Here is a 27,202-nt window from a genome sequence, read left to right on the forward strand (position 1 = left end):
TTTAAGTCTTTTCGTGATTTAGAACTCAATATGATATTTTCCACTTGTCTTCTTGGGTTCTCTTTTTAAGGTTCTGTCATAGTACCTGTTCCCTGCTTCAGGGTTTATTATAGAACCCATCACCTGAATGAAATGGTCCCTGTCAGCTTAAGCAGCAGCCATGACTTTCTCTAGACATGAATCTCTTCTAGTTTATTTTTTTTTATTCACTAAAAAGTCTTACTCAAAGTTACAAACAAACTAGCAAATAAAAATACAGAAATTGAGGCAAAGTTCACAGGTACACATCGCAAAACCAAATAATACTTTTGTTAGGTATATGAAACAGATTTCCTGCAGCCCAAACTGGCCTCCAACTCACTAGGAAGCTGAGGTATGTAGCTTGAACTCTTGATCCTCCTGTTTCTGCCTCTCACATACTGGGAGTAGAGGCATAAAGTATCACTTCCAGTTGAAATGCTACTAAGGAGATTAAAACACAGTTTACCCTCAATTTCCTTTTTAATATTACAAATTAAAACATTAATCAATCAAATGTGTTTCACATGTTTATAACTTGGGATGAGTCAAAAACTGTACCTGGGTTGGTGATTGATTTAGTTAGGGTTAAATATATTGGTGTATCTTTCCAGGCAGATTTAATGACTTTTAACATCTTTTTGAGAAAGTCCTTGTTAGGGTTTCTACTGCTGTGGTAAGTGAGGATTGAAAGCAATTAATGAAGAAAGGGTTGATTTAATATTTTCAAAACCGTTTGCTTTTTTTTAAGATTTACATATTTATTTTATGTATATGAGCACTCTATCTGCATGTACACCTGCACGCCAGAAGAGGGCATCAGGTCCCAATACATATGGTTGTGAGCCACCACATGGTTGCTGGGAATTGAACTCAGGACCTCTGGAAGAACAGACAGTGTTCTTAACAGCTGAGCCATCTAGCTTGTGGTCATCTAGGGAACTCAGGGCAGGAGGACCTCAAGGCAGGGACCTGGAGGAACTGGTCACAGAGGACTTCACAGAGAGTGCAGCATACTAGCTTACCCTATGGTTCTCTAAGCTTGTTCTCTTCTCCCATCCAGGATCGCCATACAAGAGTGACAATCACTTCAATGGATCACTAGTTAAGAAAATGCCCCACACAGGGTCTTTTCTGAGACTGACATTCAACCAAGGACCATGTATGGATATAACCTAGAACCTCTGCTTAGATATAGCCTGTGGTAGCTCAGTAACCAATTGGTTTCCCAAAGTGAGGGGAACAAGGACTATTTCTAACAGGAACTCAATGGCTGGCTCTTTGACCTCCCCACCCCCCAAGGGAGGAGCAGTCCTGTTAGGCCACAGAGGAGGGCTTTGCAGCCAGTCCTGAAGATACCTGATAAAACAGGATCGGATGAGTGGGGAGGAGGTTCCCCCATCAGTGTACTTGGAAAGGAGCACGGTGGAGATGAGGGAGGGAGGGTGGGATTGGGAGGGAATGAAGGAGTGGGATACAGTGGGGTACAGAGTTAATAAAATGTAACTGATAAGAAAAAAATAAAATTAAAAGAAAATGCCCCACAAGCTTGCCTACAGGCCAATCTCGTGGTTCCCAGATTGAGTTTCTCAACTGAGTTTCCCTCTTCTTAAATGACTCTAGCTTGTGTCAAGTTTAGAAAAAAAAAAAAACACAAAAAAACAACAACAATAAAAACTCTAGCTAGAATAGGTGTAATGTGTAAATGATACATTTTCCTAACAAAACTCCATTTGTGCCCTTTGATGGCAAAAACTGTATGTGTTTACAGAGCTGAAATTTAGTAGATGTTCATTTATTCTAGAACTACAATCTCCCTCCTCGATTGACTATAGGAGAGTTTTAGCTATTGCTTTGTTGGTACTTATTTAAGCTAAACTGAAAACTAAGCGATGTAGGTGGAAGACTTTTAAGTAAAGACAAACACAGTTTTATGCTTACTTAAACACATTCTACCTATGATTACAAGATGTTGGTGTAGGATAACATCGCCTATTAAAATGATATGTAATAGCTTTAGCTGTTATAGGATCCCACTTTATATTTAGGAAGAGTTTCCCCCCCAGGTGAATTACAGAATTTTTATAACCTAACTGCTTTTGCTGTTGAAATAATGTCCTACATGGGTAAGATAGGATTATAACGTGGTGTTATTTAGGATGTGTGCCATGGAAAAGGGATTGCATATCGCTGCTTAGCAGACTGTTTAGCTGTGTAGTGGGTTGAGACGGCAGCAGCTAGCTACTGGCTGCCATTAAGCACATTTAGAGAAGTCCAGTTTATCTTTCTCATGGATGATGGAAGGGAGTGAGTTCACAGTGATGGTTTTATTAATCACTATTCTCCTTATAGTTGAATATTCTAATGGATATTTCAATAACAGATTCAAGATAGTACTAGTGTCTGCTACTGGGAAAGTCAAGTGATGCAGTAAAAGGAGAGTGCTCAGTGACCCAGACACTGCGTCTAACTCTAAGAGCTGGGATCTGTCTACAAAGAGCTCACAGGCGTTGAAGAAAAGTAAAGGAAGACAACAATTATAGACGGTGAGAATTCTAGGGACTAAGAGGATACAAAGTTTTACTGAGTCAAGGGGTTTAAGAAAAGCTTCACAGCGAAAAGCATCCTAAACTGAGCCTTTGAGGGTAGATGCAACAGGATGGGAAGAGAGGACAAGAATGGCACTTCTTCCAACTGTAGGCACTGAGAAGCGTGGGTGGACCAGAGGCCAGGGAAACTAACCTGGCTGCCATGTCTGGGTCCTCTGCAACTGTCGAAAATTATTCCTATCCAAAGGAAAACATACTTCTGCTGGCAAGTAGTGGGGTGAGAATCTAAGATGGAGAAGAACAATCAGGTTGGAGGAAGTCAGTGGTCAGGTTGGGGTGAGCCTTTCTGTGCAATTTCACCCAGGAAGCAAACAAAATCATTACTGAGGAGGCAATGCTGTTACATAAGCAGGTGTGTGTTTCAGAAACCGGACTGAAATGCAAACAAGACTATGGGCTGGTGTCAAACAGAGCTTCATAAAACAAACCCAGTGAGGCCCGAAGCAAGGTGTCTGCAATGATAAACACAGCTAGAAACAGATTTGCTTGACAGTAACATGTTGGAATCAGCAGGTTTCAGATGTTCAGATCAGAAAGAAGAAACCAGAATCAGCCAAGTGTCTAGCTAGGACACTTGTACAAGTGGAAATCCCACGTATTCATATGGTAGAGAAATAAGGAAGACTGCATTTGAAGACTGTTTTTTCAGAGTAACTACTTTGAATGTGATACATTTAAAGGGTTTGAAGGTGTTGAGACAGAAGAGGGCCTGCTCTCTACGACTAGTCTAGATATAAAAAAACTGGGTTTTGTTATTCAGAAATTTTTTCATTTTGTACACTCGGAGGCCACTTCTTTATATGCTTTGGTATTGTATTGTGTGTATGTATTGGTTCTCTGTTAAAATTTCTTTCAAAATAGGCATGCTGCATTCAATACAAATTACAGATTAAAGTAATACAGAACAAGCTATATCCATCTCCTATTAAATAGAAGAGAATAATTACATTTTATTTTAAAGTTATTTCTCATCTATGCCATATGGATAAATATTGCTAGATGATACTAATTATCTTCCTTGTAATACATCTTAATTTACGTAAGTGATTTTATAAAACTCTGGGCTGTTTGGTCATGGTAAAAATATGCTATTTAAAGATGTTTATGATTTTGGCTGATTTTAAGGAAACGATCACTGGAAAATATACCGATGCTTTTTATACTGACTCTCAGAAAGCTACATGATAGAGCAGGGGGTCACCAAATCAAAACAACACATGCGGTAGCTGAGCAAAGGAATTAGCCTCTTTGTGAGCAGAAAGTGCAGCCCCATGCAGTCAAAGCAGCAGAGCCAAGCTCAGCTTGCTGTAAGCAAGCTTTTTCTTTCTAAAGATCCCACCACCTGCAGAAGCCCAGCAAAGGTCACTGGCTAGGTGGGAGACCTTCTCTAAAAAAGGGAGCCATGGCACATTCACAGAGATGTCCAAGAAACCACCAGTGATGAAATTTTAATGTAATCACCAATCTGTCTGATGAGGGGGGAAACAAGTCCATCTGTTAGCAAGTTTCATCACAAAACTGACTAATCACATGAGGTCCGCACACTTGCCTAGGCTTTCCAAAAATAATGTTGCTTCTGCAATGTTAATGAGTTTGCAACAGCAGAAATCAGGACTCCCAGCTCTCCACCTGATTATGAATTCATTCCTGTCTCTTGGTTAGTAGGGTAGGTGCTTAGCACGACTCATTAATAGTTAAGTGAAATATAACCCTATGATACCAGGTTGCTGAAAGTTGAATTTGGAAAAATGTCTGGCCTATCTGTTCTGGTTCTATTTAGCAGAGTTTCCACTTACTGTCTAGAAGCTGGTTCAGAAGTAGGGTTTCTTAGAACCATTTGCACACAAAGAATTTAGGAATCACATGACTCATAACACTGCCCAACTAGACACACCATGTTGAGTTTTCGGAGGGAACCTTAGGTGCAGCTGTGTTATGTTGATGCTGAGACTGACCCTTGGTGAATGAGTTCCAAAAGGGGGCTCGCTTTTGGAATATACTTCTCGAATGCTGAATGACAGGTTAAGCTTTTGTGACCTTAAGATTGTAAATTTTGTTTACTCTCTTTCTCCTAGACACTATCCCATTTAAAATATGGGGAGTGAGATTAGAAAAATGTAGAAGACTTCATCTCTGCCACTTTGGCAGACTGATAGGGAATTTGTAATATTTTTGCATGCAAATATTAAAATTTCTGAGGATTCTTATGAGAATTTGCCAAATTCAATAAAATCCAAATGTTGCCATCTGCCAGCAAAGCTATATTATGGCAGAAGAGGAAAATTAAACATCAGAACACAGTGAGGAGCTCAGACTTGCTCCAGGTAAAATTGTGCTATTTTATAAGCCAAATGATTTCAAATCGTTGCCAACCAAATCCATCTTGCACTTTATGTAACAAGGAAGTCTGAGCCAGGAATGTGAAACTGATAGTTCTCTAAGAATTGACTAACACTCCCTTCCTATTTCTTTCAGCACATGTAACATTGGTGCGGTTTCTCTGGTGGTTTTCAGCCAATGAAGTTCTTTCAGAAATCAAATGGAAAAATATGTGTGTCTTCCTAAACTGTTAAACAATGTTATGCTCAGATATTTGCAGAGAGCCTTTAAATCATACATTCTCTAGAACACACACACAAGAGAAAAGAGGATATGTTAGTACAAAAACAATCCCATAGAGCAAACTTCGTCTCTCCTTAAACCAATAAAAAGTTGGCCTCTAGCAATGGGGTTCCTCTATTTATTTACTTATTGCCAAATTTCACAGAAAAGGAAAAGCTGTATACATTGACCCTACAGAAGCTACCCAATATGGTGACCTGCTTCAAGTGATGTATCTGAAAACTCCCAGACAGGAATGCTTTTTTTTTTAATTCGTTATTAATAATTACACTTTATTCACTTTGTATTCCCCCATGTGTTTCCCTCCCTCCTCCCATCCCAATCCCTCCCTTCCTCCACCCTCTGCATGCATGCTCCTCCCCAAGTCCACTGATAGGGGAGGACTTCTTTTCCTTCCTTCTGATCCTAGTCAATTAGGTCTCATCAGGAGTGACTGCAGTGTCTTCTTCTGTGGCCTGGTAAGGCTGCTTCCCCCTCAGGGGGAGGTAATTAAAGAGCAGGCCAATCAGTTCATGTCAGAGACAGTCCCTGTTCCTATTACAATGAAACCCACTTGGATACTGAACTGCCATGGGCTACATCTGTGCATGGGTCTTAGGTTATCTCCAAGCACAGTCCTTGGTTGGAGTATCAGTCTCAGGAAAGACCCCTGTGCTCAGAATTTTTGGTTCTGTTGCTCTCCTTGTGGAGTTCCTGTCCTCTCCAGATCTTACTGTTTCTCACTTCTTTCCTAAGATTCCCTGCACTTTGCCCAAAGGTTGGCCATAAGTCTCAGCATCTGCATTGATAGTCTGCAGGGCAGAGCCTTTCAGAGGTACTCTGTGTCAGGCTCCTGACTTGTCACAAAACTAAAGTCCAAGTGGATCAAAGACCTCCACATAAAATCAGACACACTAAACTACTTAGAAGAAAAACTGGGGAAGAGCCTTGAACTAATTGGCACAGGAGACAACTTCCTCAACAGAACACCAACAGCACAGGCTCTAAGAGCAACAATCAATAAATGGGACCTCATGAAACTGAAAAGCTTCTGTAAAGCAAAGGACAGGAATGCTTTTAGTTATGGCTGTATCTAATACATTGAAGTAAAAACAACTTACAAGTTTGTATAAGGTTTTACTCCTATTCCTGACCTACTAGTTAAACTTGAAAACAAGTCTTTGAATTAAATGTTCAAAATTTTCCATTATACTGACTCGACTCTACAAACTTTTCTTGAAAGCCTACATTATGTTAAGTATATTAGCAAAGAAGGAATCTCCCATATATTAGAAATCTGTTTAGAAATTCTGTAATATAGATGTTTCTTTCTCTTTGCCTTAATCTCTCCATATTCCATTTCTTCCTTTAATTACTTTAATTAATTTTGTTATTTGACAATTTCATATATATATACAATATATTTTGATTGCTACTCCCAATCCTGCCAACTCTTTTTTTTTTTTAATTTGTAACTCTCACTATGCCTCCATTTGCCATCCTTCAATTAATCCTGAAAATATGACATGAGTTCTCATGAGGATATACTCTTTATAATGCACTCTGTAAATGTTAGGTCTAAGGATTTTAGGTAGCATTAAGATCTCTGTGTGCTTTTTAAAGATTTTAATCAAAAGATACAAAGTATCTGATAAGGAAACCAATTTCAAGAGAATTGTGCTGCAGATGGTGATCTGGTCAATGATGGACAGCTGCACGAAAGATTGCTAGGAAAGAAGTTATTACATGTTCTCATAAAAAGAATGTGATAATATGTATGTTGATTAGTTGACTATAACCACATCACATATGTACAAATGGTACATGCATACATATGTTTCATGCAAAACTTATAAACTTCTTTAAAAATACAAATAAAAAGAAAAAATACAAAAAATCCCAATCAACTTGCCCTCAATCTTACTAAGTGGCCTGGTGTCAAAAATATTATTGAAAATATAAAGAAAAGTTAATGTAATGGACATATTCACAAAAATGCTTTAACAAGGCGAAGGTGTCATTAAGACATTCGGGGATGAATGTTTCTGCATATAATTAGGTAATGCACAGATCATAATTATGATCAAATGAGGGAAGAAAAAAAGTTCAGTTTTTTTTCAAATTTGAATATCCATTTGGATGTATGAGAGAAGTGGTGTAGAGTAAACACAAAAACTCCAATTGCAAAGATTTATTTTGTTTTAAATTACATGTACGTGTGTGTGTGTGTGTGTGTGTGTGAGTATGTACATATGAGTTCACGTGCCTGCAGACGCCAGAGGTATCTGATCCCTCGGGCTGAGAGCTAGCCAGGCTCCCTTAAATCCTGAGTCACCTCTTCAGCACCTTAATCTCACTACAAGCACCATAATTATGTTTCATACAACCACCTCACTGAAAAATACTCTAAATGTGTATAAGCATGCACAACAGGGGCATTGAATCACAAACTTCCTGGAAGGCCATATATGTCACTAGACTGAATATAAAAACTAAAATATGCAATCATGTATTAGTATTTAATATTAAAGAAGTCTTAATTTAAAAAGTCTTATAGGAATGGGGAGTTGGTATTTGCTTCAAAAGCATGAAGACCTGTATTTGGTCCCCAGAACCAAGGTAAAAAAACAAAAAAACAAAAACAAAAACAAAAAAAAAACAAAGGCTGGGCATGATGGCACACAGTTAGAACCTTAGCTCTGAGGAGGAAGGGTCTGGCTGACCCCTACAACTTATTAGCCAGACAGCTTAATGTGCTTGGTGAGCTCTACCCCAATGAGAGATGCTCTCTCAAAAAGCAAGGTGGATGGCCCTTGGGGAGTAGAATATGGCTCCCACACACAAACCAATATGCATGTCCATATGTGTGTCCCCATTTGTGTACATATGAATGCACATATTCACACAAAAGCATAAAAAATAAAAATTCAAAATATAAGAGTGTGCTCTTAGATCAACTGCTTTGAATTTAAACTGGTCTTAAGGCATTGATCAGAGTTTGGGGCCAGAGGGAGACTGGGGAAGGGCTGTGCACTCAAGTACAAAGGATTAAGGAGGCACAGCATTTGAGGCTCCGGTCTCCTCCAGCTAACCAGTGCTATTTGAATACAATGATTTATGTGAACAACTTTCTGTACCTCCTTCTCCCCATGAGCAGAGTGTAAGGCGCTTGCTGTGGTGGGGTTATGACCTCTTCCCTGTCTCCCGCTGCTTCTGGGAGAGTGTTACGAGCAGGTCCTCTGTGTGGCAGCCCTGTGAAGCGAAGCCTAGGGGAGAATGAGGTGATGGTGTAGCTCCCAAGGCAATCTGGTCAAGCTGCACTAGCAGCTTGTTATAAAGAAGCAAGTTTGGTCCTTCTTCAGGCCTTCTCTGACTTCCTGCTTCACCACATGACCCCTCCATCTCACAGGGGAGCCCACAGTGAGGCTATCAACCAAGACAGGATGCAGTGATGGGAGAAGGACTCACCAGAACTAGAATCATGCTGTCTGAATGTTGAGCCTCCAGAAACTGAGCTCTAGTAAGTCTCTTTTCTTCAAATATTCCCCATCTTAGGTACATGATTGTAACAGGAAAAGAATAAGATTCTAAGGTGTTGGTACAAAACTGTTCAGATTTTCTTGTATCTATAGGATCCTGCTAATATAAAGTTGCCTTTGTTATCAGACCAGGCTTTCTTCTGTTGATCCATGTTCCCAGTGGGGGTTCCCAGCTGCATTTCAACTCCACAGCTCTAAAATATGTAACAGTTGAGTGCCCTGGACATAATATATTAACACAATGCCAATATGGGAGATACGGTTCCAACATTTCTGCCAAAATTTACAACAGAGCACTAGAGATCTTTTGACAGCTGAGTTTTACCAGAACAGATATAAATCTTCTATGACATCAACTGAGAAACAAAACCAATGTTGATAGTCAATACATGACAACCAAAGGATGTTTTCCCATCATAACTGACACAGGGGCATTATTCATGCTGAAAACCACATCTATTTGATGGAAACAAACTCTCCAATCTTTAAAAAAGAAAAGTGCTTACTGAATAAATATCAGACAACAATAAAAAGATCCAAGCCAAAAACCCCAGGAAGGACTCAAAGGACAACAGCGTATTTCACTTCACAAAATAATATTGTTTGATGCTGTCAAGATCACTGAGTATTTCATTAAGATTAGTGTGTGCGCGCACGCGCACGCACACACACACACACACACACACACACACACACAATACTTTAAAAATTCCCTATTTAAAAACAAAATGCAAAGAGAAAAAGTTTAAAGATAAGAGAAACATGGAAGCTTGAGCAGAGGAAAACACAAGAAAACAAGTCAAGAAAAGGTTAACAGATATAGAAAGAGATAAAGGAAGAGGAGTGGAGTTGACATTTTCTCTCTATATATATACTTCGATTCACAAAACATTTCTCCCAATATTTATTGTTGTCTCCCTTTTACCAATGAGGAAACAGATTCAGAGATTTAAGTATCTATCCATGATAGCACAGCTAATCAATGCCAATGCTAGGATTTATACTCTGGTATATTTCATTATTCATCAGGAGTTCATGTTATCCTGATAAATGCCCACCTCAATAACATGGAAATCAACATTTTCAGATTATGAGACTTTGAAACATTGCACAAGTCTCTTGCTGTATGTCCTCATGCACATGGAAAACTAAAACAGTGAAAGAACCTGAGTGTCAGCAGTGGCTGCTGGGGTTGTGGGGTGAGGAACATGAAGGACAGGGGGCAGGGCTGAATGAGGGTCATTCAAAGATAGAAAATGCTCAGATGTAAGATGGACAAGTTATGGAGTTAATTTGCAAAAGTGTTGGTAGTAACAGATAAAACTAAACCAACTATGTGATTGGTTGCATAATTGTGTGTGTGCCACTAGGAACATGGTGGAATCACACACTGCAAATATTGACCACCATGGACACTAAGCTGTTTTAAAGATTATTTAACTGTTACCCTATGTATTTATATTTTAAAAATCTGGCCATTTTTCAAATTATAAACTTATTTAACAAAGCATGATAATGGTGTTCAACAAGATTTCTTCAAACGGCTTTATGCTTCCATATCATTTTCTTCATTCCTAGAGTTTTCAGACTGCACTGGCCAAAGTACTAACATTTGTTACTTCTCTACCTGTTGTAGTAATCTAAGTATTGTTTTTTTGTGTCCCACTAGATGTATTTCTCACTGCTCCTAGATGGCTCTGATCTAGGAAAGATCTGCACAACAGCACTAGATGGGTCAAGGCATCTCTCCTGGTCTGTAGGACTGTGCTGAGATGGAGAGCATCCCTGCCTACATGGGATTCCCTGCAAATTGTGGTAAAAATAATCCAGACCTCAAAACTGCTAACTCAGTGCCAACTCCAGTGTACAGTAGGCCTTAGGAAAGCAGTCTTCAAACCTTCTGCAGAGCTACATAATCTTCACACATTGGTAGATAGACATTTAGAAATTTTGATGTAAAACTAAAAAGTTGCAAAGGGGATGATTTCCGGTGTATTTTGAACACTGACATTTAACAGAAAAACCACAATGTTCTTCTTAAATAGAATCCATGATATTCTAGGGCTCACAGTGGTCCTCTTAAGTAGTGTCTGTTACCTCTAATGTTCACAGCACTGTGACATTTACAGCACCTTCCATTTACAGTGGAACAGTACGATGATAACAAAAATGCACTCTTTCTTTTTTCCCTGGAACCGCTACTTTGATTGAGAACTTGATCATAATGCATATTAATGGGAGAACATGCTTTGATGAGGATCTTATCTATGTCAAACATATATAGAAAATGATTATGTGCTCTAACCATAATGTTCTTATGCTAAAACTCCTGAATTTAGTTGTGAGGATTACTAGTGCTCAGGGGTTCAGCATAAATGATAAAGTGAAAATGCATTTCTTAAACACATATTTCAAACAAACTGCTCATGCTTTGTTTCCTGAAGAGCCATGCCTATAGCTGCCTAGTGTTTCATGCTAGACTGAGGCAGAGTTCAGCATAGATTTTAATCCAGGTTTTAGCTTTTCTGTTTAAAGAACAAAGAAAATGAGTACAAGGGACTATTATAACAGTAATGGCCATCAATTTGTTTACTTTCCATTTAAATGTCTCCCAGGTATACAGCGATTAACGGGCAAAGACTAGCTTTCAATTATTTAGCAGGTAAAGACTTGAATAAATCCATCAACTTTGAAAACAAAGTACTGGAAGACTTCTAATTTGCAAAAGGATTTATTGTATCATAAGTCAATCACTTTCTCAAAATCAATAGTAATTTTTTTTTTCCTTTTGAGTATTGCCCTGGAGGATTTTCCATTCTAGGGAAGAACAATATAGAAGGAAGAAGCTGGCTGAGATGGATAGTTTTCTTTTGGAAATCAGGAAAAGAACAATGTTGAAAAGGAGGGTGAGAAAGAGGTTTCACAGGTAACGGGCCCTCTCCTAGACTGAAGAGTTTTAGAAGGGATGGAGGCGGAAGAGTCATATGTTAATTCTACTAACACTAGCACTGGGCTGAATTATTCTCGGGGAAACAAACTATCTTGTTTATCAAGGAGGTCTCACATCTCAGTTTAGAAAACACTGTCTCAGGCAGAATGGCAAGCATCCAAACATGATTATGTAATGCCAGCCCAAGAAAACAAGCACAAGAAAAGAATTGGTCTCTTGAAGAGAATGCTTTCCACAGAATGTGAGGAAATACAGGAGTTTGGGGTAGGGAGAAGAAAAAGAGAGACCATTTAGTATTCTTGTATGTATGATTTCAGGGCTGACCCTTGGGTATTGGATAATCTCCTATTCTCTGGAGAAGACTATTTCTCTCACTCTCAGCATTTCTTAGTTTGCTGTAGTCCTTTGTGTAGGTTGGGTAGGGGTTAGGAATTGCACATTCTCCTGTCCACTTTCTCATGACTGTTGGTGTTGTACCAGTTTAGCTTGTGTTAAGGCAGTCATGTTGGTAAAACTTGATGGCTATATCTCCTGACATTCCTCAGAGGCACTTTCTCACAAGAAGCTTCCTGTTCTGGCTCTAGAAATGGTAAGCACCTGGCAAGTTGGCTCTTGCTGTGTTGGTGCCAATGTTGAACCAGGTACTATACTATACAGACCTTGTCTTCAAGGAGCTTCCCATTATTTGATTTTCTGCTAGGTAAATGAAGTTCAAACATAAAGAGGATACATACTTTATAGCATTAATCCAGTAGCCCCACGGAAAAACAATACGAGCAGTCCCAGACTGCATCATTCTATAAAAAATGTGACAACAGCAGAAAATGGAAGAACTGGACAGGGGAAACAGGCTTCTTCAAAGACTTGCACTAAAGAGTATATGGACATTTGCCAAGAAAGAGGCTCCTACCAACCAGAGATAAATACAAAGAGCATATACAGAGACGGTCATTTCCCCATTTCTTTCCTTTTCAACCCAAACCCAAAGGAAACCTTGTAGAATGAGTGGACGCGCAGGCAAAGAAGAAGAACGGGAATGGCAACATGGGTTGGTTGATGCAAAGCCAGCCTACTGTGTAGAATGCCCTTGATCCAACCCCCAACAGGACATAAACAGCGTGTGGTGCTCAGCATGCCTATTAATTTCAGCACGTTGAAGCTGGAGGCAGGATAACAAAAAGTTTAAATGCATCCTTGGCTACACAGTGAGTTCTAGAACAGTAGAATATATGAATCAATCAATCAATCGGTCAGCCAATCAGTCAGCTGGTTAGTCAAGAAAGCAAGCATGTAGGTTCTCTTTACTATCCTCTTTCTCTCCTATCTCCTTCTCTCCATTTCTTCTCAAAGAAAAAATGAAAAGGCCAAATTATAGTATCTTTTCCCTATTGCAAGCTTTCTGAGGAGATTGAAAGGACAATAATAAAAGGACCCTGAAATTGTATAGCTATTTTTTTTGTTTGTTTGTTTTGATTTGTTTGTTTGTACTTAAAATGGCATGGAAATTATAAAACACATAAACACAAGATACCTCCAACTTCAATGTGCTGAAATTACAGGCATGCTGAGCACCACACACTGCTTATATACTGTTGGGGATTAGATACCATTTGAAGGAGAACTCTAATCTCAGACGACAGCACAGTATTACTGTTGAGAACCTATGGTCTACTCATGCCTTGCAAACCTTAGTAGCCAATACAATAAAGGGTTGCCCAATCACAACGGAACAGTGACAATTACAAAAGATGGTTATAAAATAGAAAATGTGGTAGGAAAGTTATCTTGCAAGCTGAAAACCTAATACAGACATATAAGTAACCCCAAAGGAGACCATGTATCCAAATGTCACTATTGTTTTCTAGTGGAACTTAGGTGTACTCTCCAGCTACAGTCTGAAACTTTACTCTAAATCCTCATTTTATCATATCTTCAATTATGAAGACACTGCATTAACTTTCTTAACTTACAAATATTTTCTTAATGCACTTAACGCCTCATTTTGGCTAATGTTAGTCTCTTCAGGATCTGTTTTGCTTTATATCATCAGCATCATTCTAAGAAAAATGTCACTTTCAGTGCCTTTAATAAGAGGAAATGATCTGTCATGATTTTTAAAGTGGAAATGAGAGGGGAAAAAAAAAACCACCTGCATTAAGTTCAAATGTTTTCCTTTTGGTTTGTTTAAATTTGGTAAATTTGCTGAAATCTCATAAAAATGTATCATAATCTGTTTATAATTTATAAAATTATCTGACCAATAAATTATCCTTCAAAATTCCGCTATTAATGTATTAAACTGGAAATAACTAAGAAATTTTAAGAAACATATTCTCTTTTAGTTTTCATGTGGTTTGTATATTTAATCTTTCAAACACTGGCCCTTGCATCATTAGAGAATCTCTGTATTTGTAGCTGCAATATTCTTCTTGCTTTGATAATCTGCTTATTGCATAGCAAATTATAACTATTCAGGTTATAAAACATAAAATTTACATGAATGTATATCAGAAATAAACTGCAATTCTTGTCATTCTGTCTAGCACCTATAAACATACTTCTCTAATGATGTGACTTAACTGATTTGTCTTGTTTAGCCTTGCTCTTTTATCTTACTCTTCTCAGGGAGATAAGAGGTGGAGATTCAGCAGCTTAATTGAACAGCTCCATAAGGCAAAGACAACACAAGGCAGTGTGCTGTCTTGAGACATCGTCTAGCCTGGCTTCAAAACCGCCACCCTCTGCCTCAGCTTTCCTCACACTGAAGTTTCAGGTATGTAACTTTCAGTGCCTCCTCTGTCTGTTGGATTGTTTTGTCTTAACAGATAAAAGTAACCAACATTGAATTCATTATTCTGATTATTGTTATTTTCATACAAAATTATATTTTTAGAACTTATGAGGTTTTAGAATGTTTATCCTATCTTCTAGGTCTAGTACCCTCTTAAAAGTGAGCATATACCATGTGTGTCTTTCTGCTTCTGGGATACCTCACTCAGGATGATCTTTTCTAGATCCCACCATTTGCCTGCAAATTTCATGATTTCCTTGTTTTTAACTGCTAAGTAGTATTCCATTGTGTAAATGTACCACAATTTCTGTATCCATCCCTCCATTGAGGGACATCTGGGTTGTTTCCAGGTTTTGGATATTATGAATAAAGCTGCTACAAACATGGTTGAGCAAATTTCCTTGTTTTATACTTGAGCATATTTTGGATATATGCCTAGGAGAGGTATAGCTGGATCTTGAGGAAGCACTATTTCTAATTGTCTCAGAAAGTGCCAGATTGATTTCCAAAGTGGTTGTGCAAGTTTACATTCTAACCAGCAATGGAGGAGGGTTCCCCTCTCTCCACAACCTCTCCAGCATGTGTTGTCACTTGAGTCTTTGGTCTTAGCCATTCTAATGGCTGTATGGTGAAATCTCAGGGCTGATTTGCATCTCTCTGATGGCTAAGGACGTTGAGCATTTCTTTAAGTTTTCTCTGCCATTCTATATTCTTCTATAGATTATTCTGTTTAGCTCTGTACCATATTTTTTAATTGGATTGCTTGATTTATTGTCTTTTAACTTCTTTAGTTCTTTATATATTCTGGATATCAGCCATCTGTCAGATATAGGGTTGGTGAAGGTCCTTTCCAAGTCTGTAGGTTGTTGGTTTGTTCTGACTACAGTGTCCTTTGCTATATAGAAACTTTTCATTTTAAGAAGGAGGACCTCGGGTAAGATGATCAATCCTCACTTAGAAAGATAAATGAGATGGACATTGGAAGTAGGAGAAAATAAGTAACAGGACAGGAGCCTACCACAGAGGACCTCTGAAAGACTCCACTTAGCAGTGTATCAAAGCAGATGCTGAGACTCATAACCAAACCTTCTGCAGAGTTCAGGGAATCATATGAAAGAAGGGGGAGTTAGTAAGACCTGGAGAGAACAGGAGCTCCACAAGGACCAAATATATTAGGGCACAGGGGTCTTCTATAAAACTGTTTCTCCAACCAAGGACCATGTATGGATATAACCTAGAACCCCTGCTCGGATGTAGCCCATGGCAGCTCAGTGTCCAAGTGGGTTTCCCTAGTAAGGGGAACAAGGACTATTTCTGACATTAACTCAATGGGTAGCTCTTTGACTTCCTCCTCCCACCCCCTGAGGGAGGAGCAGCCTTGCTAGGCCACAGAGGAGGACACTGCAGCCAGTCCTAAGGATACTCAATAAGATAGGGTCAGATGGAAGGAGAGGAGGACCTCCCCTATCAGTGGACTTGGAAAGGGGCAGGGAGGAGATAAGGGATGGAGGGTGGGATTGGAAGGGAATGAGGGAGGGGGGCTACAGCTGGGATACAAAGTAAATAACCTGTGATTAATATAAAAAATAAAAATTATGAACAATAATATACATTTCTTTACAAAAAGAAAAGATTTTATGAGGTTAGATCTCATTCTGTAAGTTCTTTTTTGTTCATTTGAAACAATTTCATTGCCTTTATTTCCAAAGTATAATGGCCTATCTCGACCCTGTTTATGAGGTCATAAGCTCCTGGGGATGGGTAGGCACTCAGTGAAGGACCATCACTGGTATAAATAGGTCTTTAAAGCTCCTTGAAAGACACATCAGGACATTTCTGTCCATTATATGACCATAACAAATCTCCTGTCCCCATCCGTCATTACCTGCTATGTCTCCATTTCCTTTCGGTGCTTTCATTAATGGTATGGGCTAAAATTCAGATGAAGGAGATAATGGGAAATGATAAAATTCTATAAAGCTATATAAAAATATTTTTATACTTTATCCCTAGGAAGTAAAACTTTCCTTGGCAAATGTATAAATTCTCCCCATTCTCTTCCTCTCTTCTGTATATTTAAAGATTAACATTAAGCAAAATTTTAACAAATTAGATTTTATCTTCACTAGTCCTTTAACTCAAACTTGTCTGTTAATATTATTTTCATTGGGCCTCAAGTTCTGTAGTTCTATATTCTGAGTAATACACCAACCTTCCTTGCTATTTCTACCTAATTACCAGCAAGAATTCTGAACTACAGTAATGAAATAGGTGATGGATAAAACCCTTGATTAAGTTTATTGGAAATATGGACTAAATAAGGCACTTTAATTAGTATCAGACAGAAGGATGAATTGATCTCCAACAAAGCACAAACTGTTGAGGCAATAAAAATTTTGAGGACCTGTCTGAGGCATAATTTAGAAAGATTATGGAAGAGACAAGTCTCCCTCCTGCTGTGGAAGATGTGTTTGGGTGAAAGTGTCTGCACTGGAAAGCTGCAGTTGGTCAGCTTGCAGGCAGTGTTTGTTAGGTTACTGGCCCCTGGGAAGCAGCTATCCATTCAAACCTTTCAGTCCATTTTGAAAGCTACTCAGTGTTCACAGAAAACCACAGGGCTATTTTGGTCAATTTTCTTTGTGAAGAGTAAATTCATAATAGTAGTAAACTTACAGTTACAAAGTAGCAACAAACTAATTTTATGACTAGGGGGTCACTGTAACATGAGGAACTGTATTAATGGGTCTCAGCCTTAGGAAGGTTGAGAAGCATTGGCATAGAACAAAGAAGTTGATACCGGGAAGCTTCCTTCCTACTGGTTAGCTTGGTCAGGAGGTGCTACGGAGGGTGCTGTAGGAGAAGAGCCATGACCTTGCTGTGAACCTTGAATGCTACAACAATGGCCAGACTGGCTATGTATGCCCACTGATATAACAGTGGCATGCATTTTACCAACCACTTTCTGTAGGTTGCCTGTGTTCCAAAAGTGGATGGCTCCATATCCACACAAGCAGTCAGGCCATAATAACTAGCTGGTAAACAAAAAACAGAAAACTAGACAACAAGAATATGCATTTGGAAGAGAACATGATAGTACACATATACGAAATTCTTAAATAATAAACCAATATTTAAACATTTAAAGAACCCTTTAAACTTGACCCCTATGAGACAGAAAGCTCAATTTAAACAGGAGCAAAGAGAATTAACAGGTGATTGGATTGCGGGACTGCCCACGCACACACACAAACACATACACTATTTTTGCATGTGTACACAGTGAAAGTGAAGTATCACTGCTAGTGAAGACAAAAATGGTGCAGATAGTGAATAACGAAGTTTGGTTACTCTTTAAAGGGCTAAATACAAAATTATCACATGCCTGGCAATTGTATATATAAGCATTTAACTCAAATCATTAAGGATGGGGATTTGAACAGATACTTGTATCCAGCATTTTACACAACACACTGAAGTGGTAGACAATTCCAGTATCAATTAGCAAAAAATGAACAGATAGGCAAGGTTTGTATGTGGAAATACACACAAACACACACACACACACACAGTAACACATTATCAGAAACCTGCCATAAGATGCCAACACTATGCTCTATAAAAGATGCTCTGCCAGCCAGGCTTGGTGCCACATGCTTATATTCCCAGCACTTGGGAAGGCAGAGGCAGGTAGGGCTCTGCGTGTTTGAGGCCAGCCTTGTCTATAAAGCCCAGGACAGCCAAGACTACACAGACAAACCCTATCTTGATAAACTAAAAAAAAAAGGGGGGGGGGTTCTTCCAAAGAACACATATTATACTATTCTATTCATATGAAATGTCCAGAACAAAGTGAAGACAGATAGTACATCAGTCATTGTTTAGATCTGGGATAAGTGGATGTTGGCAGCTAATATTACAGAGCTCCTTTGTGAGGTGACAGATATACCCCACAATTGACAGTGGTGAGGGCTACACAGCTGATTATATTATCACTACACAGTGATTATATTAGCTTCAAATATTTACTGCGGCGAAGTCATAAGCAAGTTCCATCAACTTAAATAAATCCTCAGTGAGTACTAAGGTGTAAGACTAAATTGGTTATGATTTTTACCCTATTTTTTTAAAGGACACACACAATACAAAGAAAAAAAATTAACAGATGAGGAACATGTTAGCCCAAAAATTAAAGAGATGATCCAGAAAATACCTATTTCTCTCTGAGTTAATTATCTGAAGTAAAGGTTCATTCTCAAGTAGTAGTAGGTGAGATTCCCAGGGACCAGGGTCTAGCTACAGAAGAAAAGAAGGAAGAGTGCAGAGGGGCTTGATGTGGTTTTGGGAGCTCATGAAATGCAGGGCAGAGGAAGAAGAGGAGAGCAGGAACAGAGTGGGATGTGGCCCCAGAGAGAAGGAAAGGCTGGGCAGTGGCAGGTCAGGGCTTGGGAGGGTAAAGAGTTTAAATTGTGGCTTCGGGACTCCACGCTACTGTTTTGAATCTCTGTTTTTAACACTTAATCCTCCATATCTTGCCAAAGTGCCTGCTTCAAAGCAATGTGATTCTTGTTCATTTCACCTTCAGGATCTAACCAGTACTGGCCAGGATCTCAGGAGAAGTTTCCTCAGTGATGAAGATATACAATGACACCATGCAAGAAAGAAAAACAAGATGTGTTCTACATGTAGGGTTCAAATGACCATATGACTCCTTCAGGCCAGACAGGCAATTATTATCAGAGATGGTGAAGCTTCCCAAAGTTAAATCACATAAGCAGAATATCTTCTCAGTTTCACTAACGTATTTTCAAAGGGTGAAGCAAGGTAAGCTTCATTATTTCTGATAAATAATGAAGTGTGGCATTACACTTTAACTGTTTACTCACTGGAACATCCCAAGCTTCTGTGTAGAACATTTCCTACCTTTGTATCCCATAGAACCACAGGAAAGTGGAAGCTACTACAGAACTGCAGTAATCTACACAGGTTCCCACGACTCATTCATTCCTTACTATGACTCAGAAACAAACAGGTTCTGCCTAGTGGTCAGCATCACATCTGCATCACTCCGACAGCTGGTGGTGGTAGGGACAGGGTAGGAGCTGGGAGAGGAGGCATGGGAGGGGCTGGAAGGAAGGGAGGGAATGATGTGCTTATATGTTAGCTATAAATATATAGCATAAGAAAAGACATGCACATAGCGATCCCACACAGTGAGACAAAGCTAGCCAAATGGTTACAGTTGCTAGGTATAATACTGTATAACTGTGCATATAACAAGATATATCTCTTTGCCTGAAATAAAATGTATTTTTCCCCCAAGTAACTTACTGTGGCCTTGAAGCTTCAGCCTGGTCCGTCTGGAGTTTCTCTCCTCCTTCCACCTCCATTGTACAGTAGACAATTCGATTGGGAGCCACTGACTTCAAACCTTGCACTTCCATTATGACAATCTAAAGATAAAACAATTTGATATTAATATGTAAAGTCATTAGTGTTCAGCAATACAGAGAAAAAACCACATGGATGGTTAGCTAGGGGTTCATGAGATGCCATGCTTACTCCTAGCTAAAACTCTATTGGCAGTCGATGGCTTCTGGGAAAGGGAGAGCCAGCCTTCTTCAGTGGTGTGACTCCTGCCATGTTGGCCGTGCTCCAGTGGATGGCTTCACACCCACATCCTTTCGGGTCACACTGATTTTGGACTCAGTGGAAGATTACATACACACACACACATACACACACACACACACACACACACACACATACATGTACATATCCTAACACATATGAGAGAGTTGGAAATTGGGAGGCTGAAGGAAAGGGTGTATGGAATGAGTTGGAGGAGGGACATTGAAGGGCCTATATAATCAAAATACATTATCCACATGTATGAAATTCTCAAAGGATAAATCATAAATTTTAAGAGAATCATTCAGGAGGAGGAAGAGCAGCTGATGAACTTATCTAGTGCCAGCACTAGGATATCTACTACATCTAAATAAAACAATATACCCCTTCAGGTCTAATTTCCAAGGAGGGGGATAAAAACAGCCTCAAAATTAGTGAGAGAGAGCCAACAACCACAGGTCATCAGCTAACTGAACTGTAGCCATTTCAATTGATTCCCAACAAAAGCTGATTGCTGAACTACAGCAGATAAAACTGAGCTGTGCTGAATGCTGTATCATCTTTCCCCAGTCTCTCTTCACTGCCTGTATTTCCTTCTTTAGACATTACATTGCTAACTCGGTAGCTCAGGCTAGCACACTGGCAACAAAGCACAGAATGACAAGGCAACGAGAAGAAAACAGACAAAGCTGTCCTACAGGCTAAAGGAAGGGAGGCAAGAGACAGCATGTGTCTGAGCAACACATAACCACACAGGTTACACAATGTTTAAACACACAACTGGGTAAGTATGGTAGGACATGGTCATGTACCCACAGATCCACAGGCAGGCACAAGATCTGCTAGCCTAATGTCAGTGTGAAAGCTCAGTGGGAAATGTAACCAGATTCAAGCCACATGTCTGCCACGCAGCTGACAGACCCCTGCATTGACAAATTTTTGCTTTTCCTGTTTAGCTTGATTTTAAACTTTACATGGCTTGTTTCGTGTGTTAGCTTATGATCTTATTTATCATTCCTTCTAAGGGCGCTGTGCACAGAACATGTGCAAATGAAATTCTGGTATGTCTCACTTCCACACTGAACGAACCAGGAGCAGACTGGTTGGATGCTTTCCACACATCAGTAAACAGAAAATGAGAGGGGAAAGAAAAAGGTGTCTTTTCTGCCGCTTACATGTCAGTAGCAAAAGTCAGACACTAATGGTATAATAAGCCACTGAGCCACAGCCCGGCAGTATGGCTGTGCTGAAAGGGAGCTTGGTAAAGCAAAGGAACAGTGAGGAAAGGGGAGTGAGAGCCATGCACTCAAGAGAAGGAACAGCTTGAGCAAAGCTTTTCTAATCTGTATTTTATTTCTTGAATCCTAGACTCACTTTTTGGTTAAGACACATCTAACACTGGACCAGTGCTTAGCCTAGAAGTGTGAGAGCCGGATGCTGCATTTTCTGCCGGCTTTTAAGAGTTTCCGCAGTTGAAATGAGAATCCAAGGAAGCAGCTCTACTTAATGGGCCTGGCTGGTGGCACAGCCTATGGCTGGAGAGTTAGCCACCCGTCCCTCAGCGGTTCTGCACCAGCTGCCGGATGCATCACTCACTTGTGATACGCTGCGGGCACAGAAGGCAGACTTGTATTAAGCTATGGGCAGAAAAGATCTGCCTCAGAAAGACATGGCAATAAAGACTGCCAAAACAATTTCATAAATGTGCACGCTTCTCAGACCACATAAAAGGAAGTTTCAGCTTGCATTCTCTTCTTCAGGTTACACAGCTCACCTGACAGTTCAATCTAGCATATTGGCTACACAGCACAGAACAGCAATTCAGACACTAGCCTAATTTTGACTTTGAGAGGAAAAAAGTTATCCAAAGCTGCTTAGAATTTGCAAAGACTTTTTTAAACAATAAAAACAATGTCTGAAACTGTCTTTCACTTCCGAATGCTTATTTAAAATGTAAATTTATATATTAGTAAAATTATTTCTCTATATTTTCTTCTGAAAAATTTAAAACGCTAAACTCTTGTGTGGATAAAGTTACAATGCAATTAAATGATCTAGGAGGAAAAAAATAGAGGTATTAACATATATTTTTTTTCTGTTAGCCAAGTATCTATGGCAGGAGATGAGAAAATGTAATGTGTAATCCACTGTGTGGTTCCAGATTAAGCACTCTTAGCTGGAAGACTAAGAAGAAACCAGGAGGCAAAGTAATTAGGCAAGGCCATTAGGTACACCCAGGATGAACCAAGCAAGAAGACAGCCGCATATTTTTATTCTGACACTAGGTTTAATACATTTACCTGCAAAGCAATCCTGGAAGTAAAGAAGGAGAGGCAGCTGCCTTATCCTCAAGCCCACTAAATGAAGGGGAAAAGGACCAAAGTAGACACTTGCTTTTTCTGCTACCACTTAGCAAGCTGAACATCATCAAAGAAAGTTAAAATCTACCTCCCAAGACTGTATGTCTTCATCATCACCAGTCAACAAATACAGACAGTAGCATTAGGAATGGCACAAAGTGAGAATTCCAATCGAAGGAAGTCACTCTAACACTTCAGTGAAAGCTTTGGGAGAGGAGCTTTGGGAGAGGGGCTTCAGAGACTGCTACAGCTCAATGAGGGAAGAGCCTGCTCTGCAATCATGAGGACCTGAGTTAAGAGCCCCAGCACACAAAGGAGGCAGCAATGCCTGTTAACCCTAGCACTTGCTGCATGCTGAGCTGGGCGTAGCATAGAGACAAGGGCTCACTGGATGCCAGCCAGCCCAGCTGAAACAATGAACTCCAGGATTCCAGAGAGAGACACAATCTCAAAAAGAAAGATGCTGAATGTTTGAGGAAGATACCTGATGTTAACCTCGGGTTTTACATGTGCTCACAAGGGTAAACACACATACACACACAAACACGCACGCATGCACATGCCCCATATTGGAAAATACATACATTTATACTTGACACTGCTAACATTTGCAGACAGACAGATATCATGAGGTGAAAACACTGGAGTAAATGATGACCTGAATCTTTATGATAATGGGCTTTTATCATCATTTACTTTATATAAGGTCTTTCTTCAAGGACTTTTGTAGGAATGAGTGTATAAACTCACAGACACATTCAGCATGTCCAGATTAGACACTGACACAGATTAACACACAATCACATGAGACACAAATGAGCAGCATTGGCATTTCTGGTTCTCTGGATCTGTCTAAAGTGGATACAACTCAGCCGTTTTGAAGACACACTTCTACACCTGCGTTATTTGTTCTGGTTCTGAGACAAGTTTCCCATCTCTGTAATGAAAGCAGGATTCCTGAAAAAGAATTCTCTGCCTCTCATAATTTACAGTACCTAATACTGTGCTTTATGAGTGTGTGCTTAAGTTCTAGATTGATAACCCCGCAGGTGACAGAAACTAAAATCAAAGTTAAAAATCTAAAAGCCAGATTACACAGAAGCCAGTTATATGCTGAAATCCTATTTCTACCCCAGTGTTTGATGTTTACTTTATAAATGTACTTATACTAGTACAGAGGACATATGTTTATGCCTCAAAACTGGTTTATTAATTCCAATATGAGTGTTACATTTTAAACACAACTTGTATCGTGTTTATATAGAATTGTATATAGAATTTAGTTGTTCAGCAAATGAAGACTGCTTTAGCATTTTCTAAACACATTCTAACCCTTATCACAAAGGCTCTCCTATCACAGCCTCATCTCTGCAGGGAGGGGGAGGGGAAAACCACTCACCTCTAATGTGAATGACAACACCACGTCAGACTTGGACAGCTGGATCTCATTCTCATCTCCTAGGTCCAAAAAGGCAGAGTTCTGTGACCGCTTTAATTTTTGTAATTTAAATTCTGGACCACCTTTGGAAACAGGAAGACTTTCTAAATTGGCCATTAGCAAATTCACAGAGGCCCGCATCTCTTCTATGTACATATTCTCCATGTCTTTCGAGATAAATTTGGGGAATCTTCTTTCCTTAAAAATAATTTAAAAAATAATATTATGCCAGTTCCATTACAGTTACACCAGAAGAGATGACACGATCCAATGACTCACCTGTACAGTACTGTGAACTTGTCATATAATGCATCTCCTAATGTCAGCCTGTGGGCTTTAAAAGCCCCAGGTTTTGGCATTCCTGACTATATCTAAAGGTACCTTTTATATTTTCTATGGAGAATAGTTGTGGTATGAAATGAATACACTGTATATATTGTTTCATATTAGTCATTTTATAAGATGTGCACAGCTGAAAGCAGGTATGGCCAAACGGTTTAGTGTATAGATGAATCTTAATCAGCTATCATCTTTGAAGGTGGTGGAGTAATTGGTCTGCAGGAAAATATTCAGGGCACACTGTTGCATGGTATTTGATTCCACTGTGAACCCCAAAATTGTGAGCTGTAAAATCCCTTTTCTTGTTTGGTAATTATTGAGCCTTATCACACACCTTTAATTCAAGAACTTTTTATTGTAAACAGGTGATTTTGGTGTGGTTCAACCAGCCTTAGCATACACCTTTAATCCAAGAGCTTTCTGTACACAAGATTTAATACAGTTAACTCTAGGTCAAGAGGCAGAGCAAGAAACCAACTGACAGGGATTTAAAAAGTAGGAGGGATTTTGAGTTGAGGGGTATTTAAGACAGCTTGGAGAAGTAGAAAGAATGTTTAGCTCAAGCTCTGGCTGTAGCTTATGCTTCTGCTCCTCAGCTCCCTGGCATTTTGGGCTTTGAGCTAGCAAGCCTTTGGCCTTTTCCTCCTGGGCTGTCAGTTGTACTACTGAGCCTTTTGGGTTTTTTTCCATTGGGAACTGAGCTGAGGAGGAAGGTCAGTTAGATGCTTTCTCTGCCTCTGTGAACTAGCAGGTTTTCACCCCAGCATCTGGCTCCTGAGTCTTTATTGTTAAAACAGAAAATTGGCAATTTCATTTTTAGAAAACAACACCACCCTACTCTGCTAATCAGAAGAAATAATTTCATCAGCAGCACTTTTACCATACTCGTATTCTGTTGGGAGGTTATGATCTTTGCACTAAGTGTTCACACCAAAACCCTTTTACTAAAGAGAATATGGATATATTTCTAGAATTGCACAATCACATTGAACAAACATGAAAACAACCCTTATGGCTATAATTTGATCTTTCACTAAAGCTTTAGAAAAGATTTAATGTGAAGTCAAAGGCAAATTTATGACAGAGATCTGCTAAGTGAAACAGTATTAATCTGAAACATTCTATTTTATTGCTGGAGTTCTGGTTTTCATTTTGTTTTGTTTTTTGTAATCATCCCTTCAGTTTGTATACTCAATTAAAAAACAAAATCCCAGGACCTGGAGAGGTGGCTCAGTAGTTCTGAGCACTTGTCCTTTCAGAGGACCTGGGTTTGGTTCCTGGCACCCACATGGTGCCTCACAACCACCTGTAACTTCAGCTCCAGGGGCTCCAGCTGCCCCCCACTGACCTCCACAGGTAGTCGGCATGCATGTGGTTCACAGACATACATGCAGGCAAAGCACCCACACCCATAAAATAAAATGAAAAACGTGAAACACAGCATCCAAATTTCACTATTTAGAGCTAAATTGTCCTTCTAGAAGGTTCACAAAACTGTGAAAGAGAACATTCTTTTCCCCCTCCTTAGTCTTTGCTAACCTGGCATTTGGCTCTCTCCTTCACTGTGGAGGGGAGTCTTTGTTACATGAGGTCTAAGAGGCTTGAGAATGGAGGCTTAGCATGGGCATGTTTCACATGATTTTTTGAAATCTCCAGAATCATCAAAGCCTCCCTTTTGACAAGGACAACCATAACAGTAGAATGCACATCTCACCTCTGACTAACTTGCCCCGAGTCATTCACTGCACAGCTGATTCCTGATCGTGGCATCAGCTGTGGAGTTCCGCCCACCTGTTTGCTCTCCTCCAGCTTAACCTTCACATATTCTTCTTCAAATCATTTACATATAATCAATATTAAATAACGTATTTTCACACACATTAATAAATAATTTTCCCCAAGACCCTTAAGTTGGAAGCCACATCACCAAATTGTAAGTTTGCATACACAGCAGGGCAAATTCTTAGTTTCCTTAGGGGGAAAAAAAAAAACAAACAAGATGACTTAGAACGTTTTTTCCAAAAAAAGGTAGAAAGGGAAAAGAATCCACGAAACTACAATTGTGTATCTTTTATATGATTTAATTAATTTTATATGTATGACTTCGTCTGGTGTCTGCAGACGCTAGAGAGGGCACTAAAGTATAATAAGAAGTCTGAGCTTACTTCCTGGTTTTGAAAATCCATCTCAGGATTTAAAATTCCACCAATCTCCATCTGGGAAATCTCTCCCCTGGAAAACTGTGCCCTGCCCCCTTAACCCTACATAAAACCCGCCTCCAGCGACCTTCCCTGCGGCTTCTTCCCCGAGCATAGGCAGCCGCCCTGTTTTGTCCCTCCTAATGAATCTCTAGTGTGTGGTTTGTTGCTCAGTGTGACTTTGTGGTGTTGCTTGGCTCCGAGACCGCCAGGATCCCCTTCCCTTCAGAGCTGCCACACTGCCACTGGGGACACTTCCTCTCAGAGCTGCAACCTTATAGCTAGGTTCCCTGAGAACTGAAAGGGGATGAGTATTGCAAGCTGTCTCACGTGGCTGCGGGAAACTGAACCCAGGTCCTCTGCAAGAGTATCAAGTGCTCTCGACCACTGAGCCATCTCTCCATCCCAGATCTATATTTCTGGACGATCTTTAAAAGCTTTCTGGGAGAAAAAAGGTCAGAACTGAAGAAGCAGGATGAGGGGACAGATCTGTTCAAAGTTAGAAGGGACAATGCCCATCTATAACCACCAGGGGCCAGGTCGGAGTTGTACTTCCTGTTTATTAGGCATTAAACATTCCAGACAGACAAGTTATAAGATACCTTGCACAATTTTGTCTGGAAAAGATGCAAATATTTGTCTCCAAGCTAAAATGGCCCAATGGCTACAATTCAAGTGTAGTTTTAAAATCAACCACTTTCGTAACTATTCCAAGGAAAGTTAAAGAATAC

The 27,202-nt window shown here is 39.6% G+C and overlaps 1 protein-coding gene across 9 annotated transcripts in view; it reads right to left on the reverse strand.

The window, feature by feature from the left end:
• Positions 1 to 27,202, reverse strand: part of Cadps2 (calcium dependent secretion activator 2) — a 520,278-nt gene that overhangs the window by 263,047 nt on the left and 230,029 nt on the right. For all 9 annotated transcript variants that reach the window (XM_060374001.1, XM_060374000.1, XM_060374003.1 and 6 more), the window contains exons 5-6: positions 23,896 to 24,132; positions 19,837 to 19,958 (exon numbers count right to left, since the gene is read on the reverse strand). In XM_060374001.1, coding sequence (XP_060229984.1) covers positions 19,837 to 19,958; positions 23,896 to 24,132 — 359 coding nt within the window. The remainder of the gene's footprint in view (positions 1 to 19,836; positions 19,959 to 23,895; positions 24,133 to 27,202) is intronic.

Source organism: Meriones unguiculatus, chromosome 21 (genome assembly GCF_030254825.1).
Source record: "Meriones unguiculatus strain TT.TT164.6M chromosome 21, Bangor_MerUng_6.1, whole genome shotgun sequence".
NCBI classification, from domain to species: Eukaryota; Metazoa; Chordata; class Mammalia; order Rodentia; family Muridae; genus Meriones; species Meriones unguiculatus.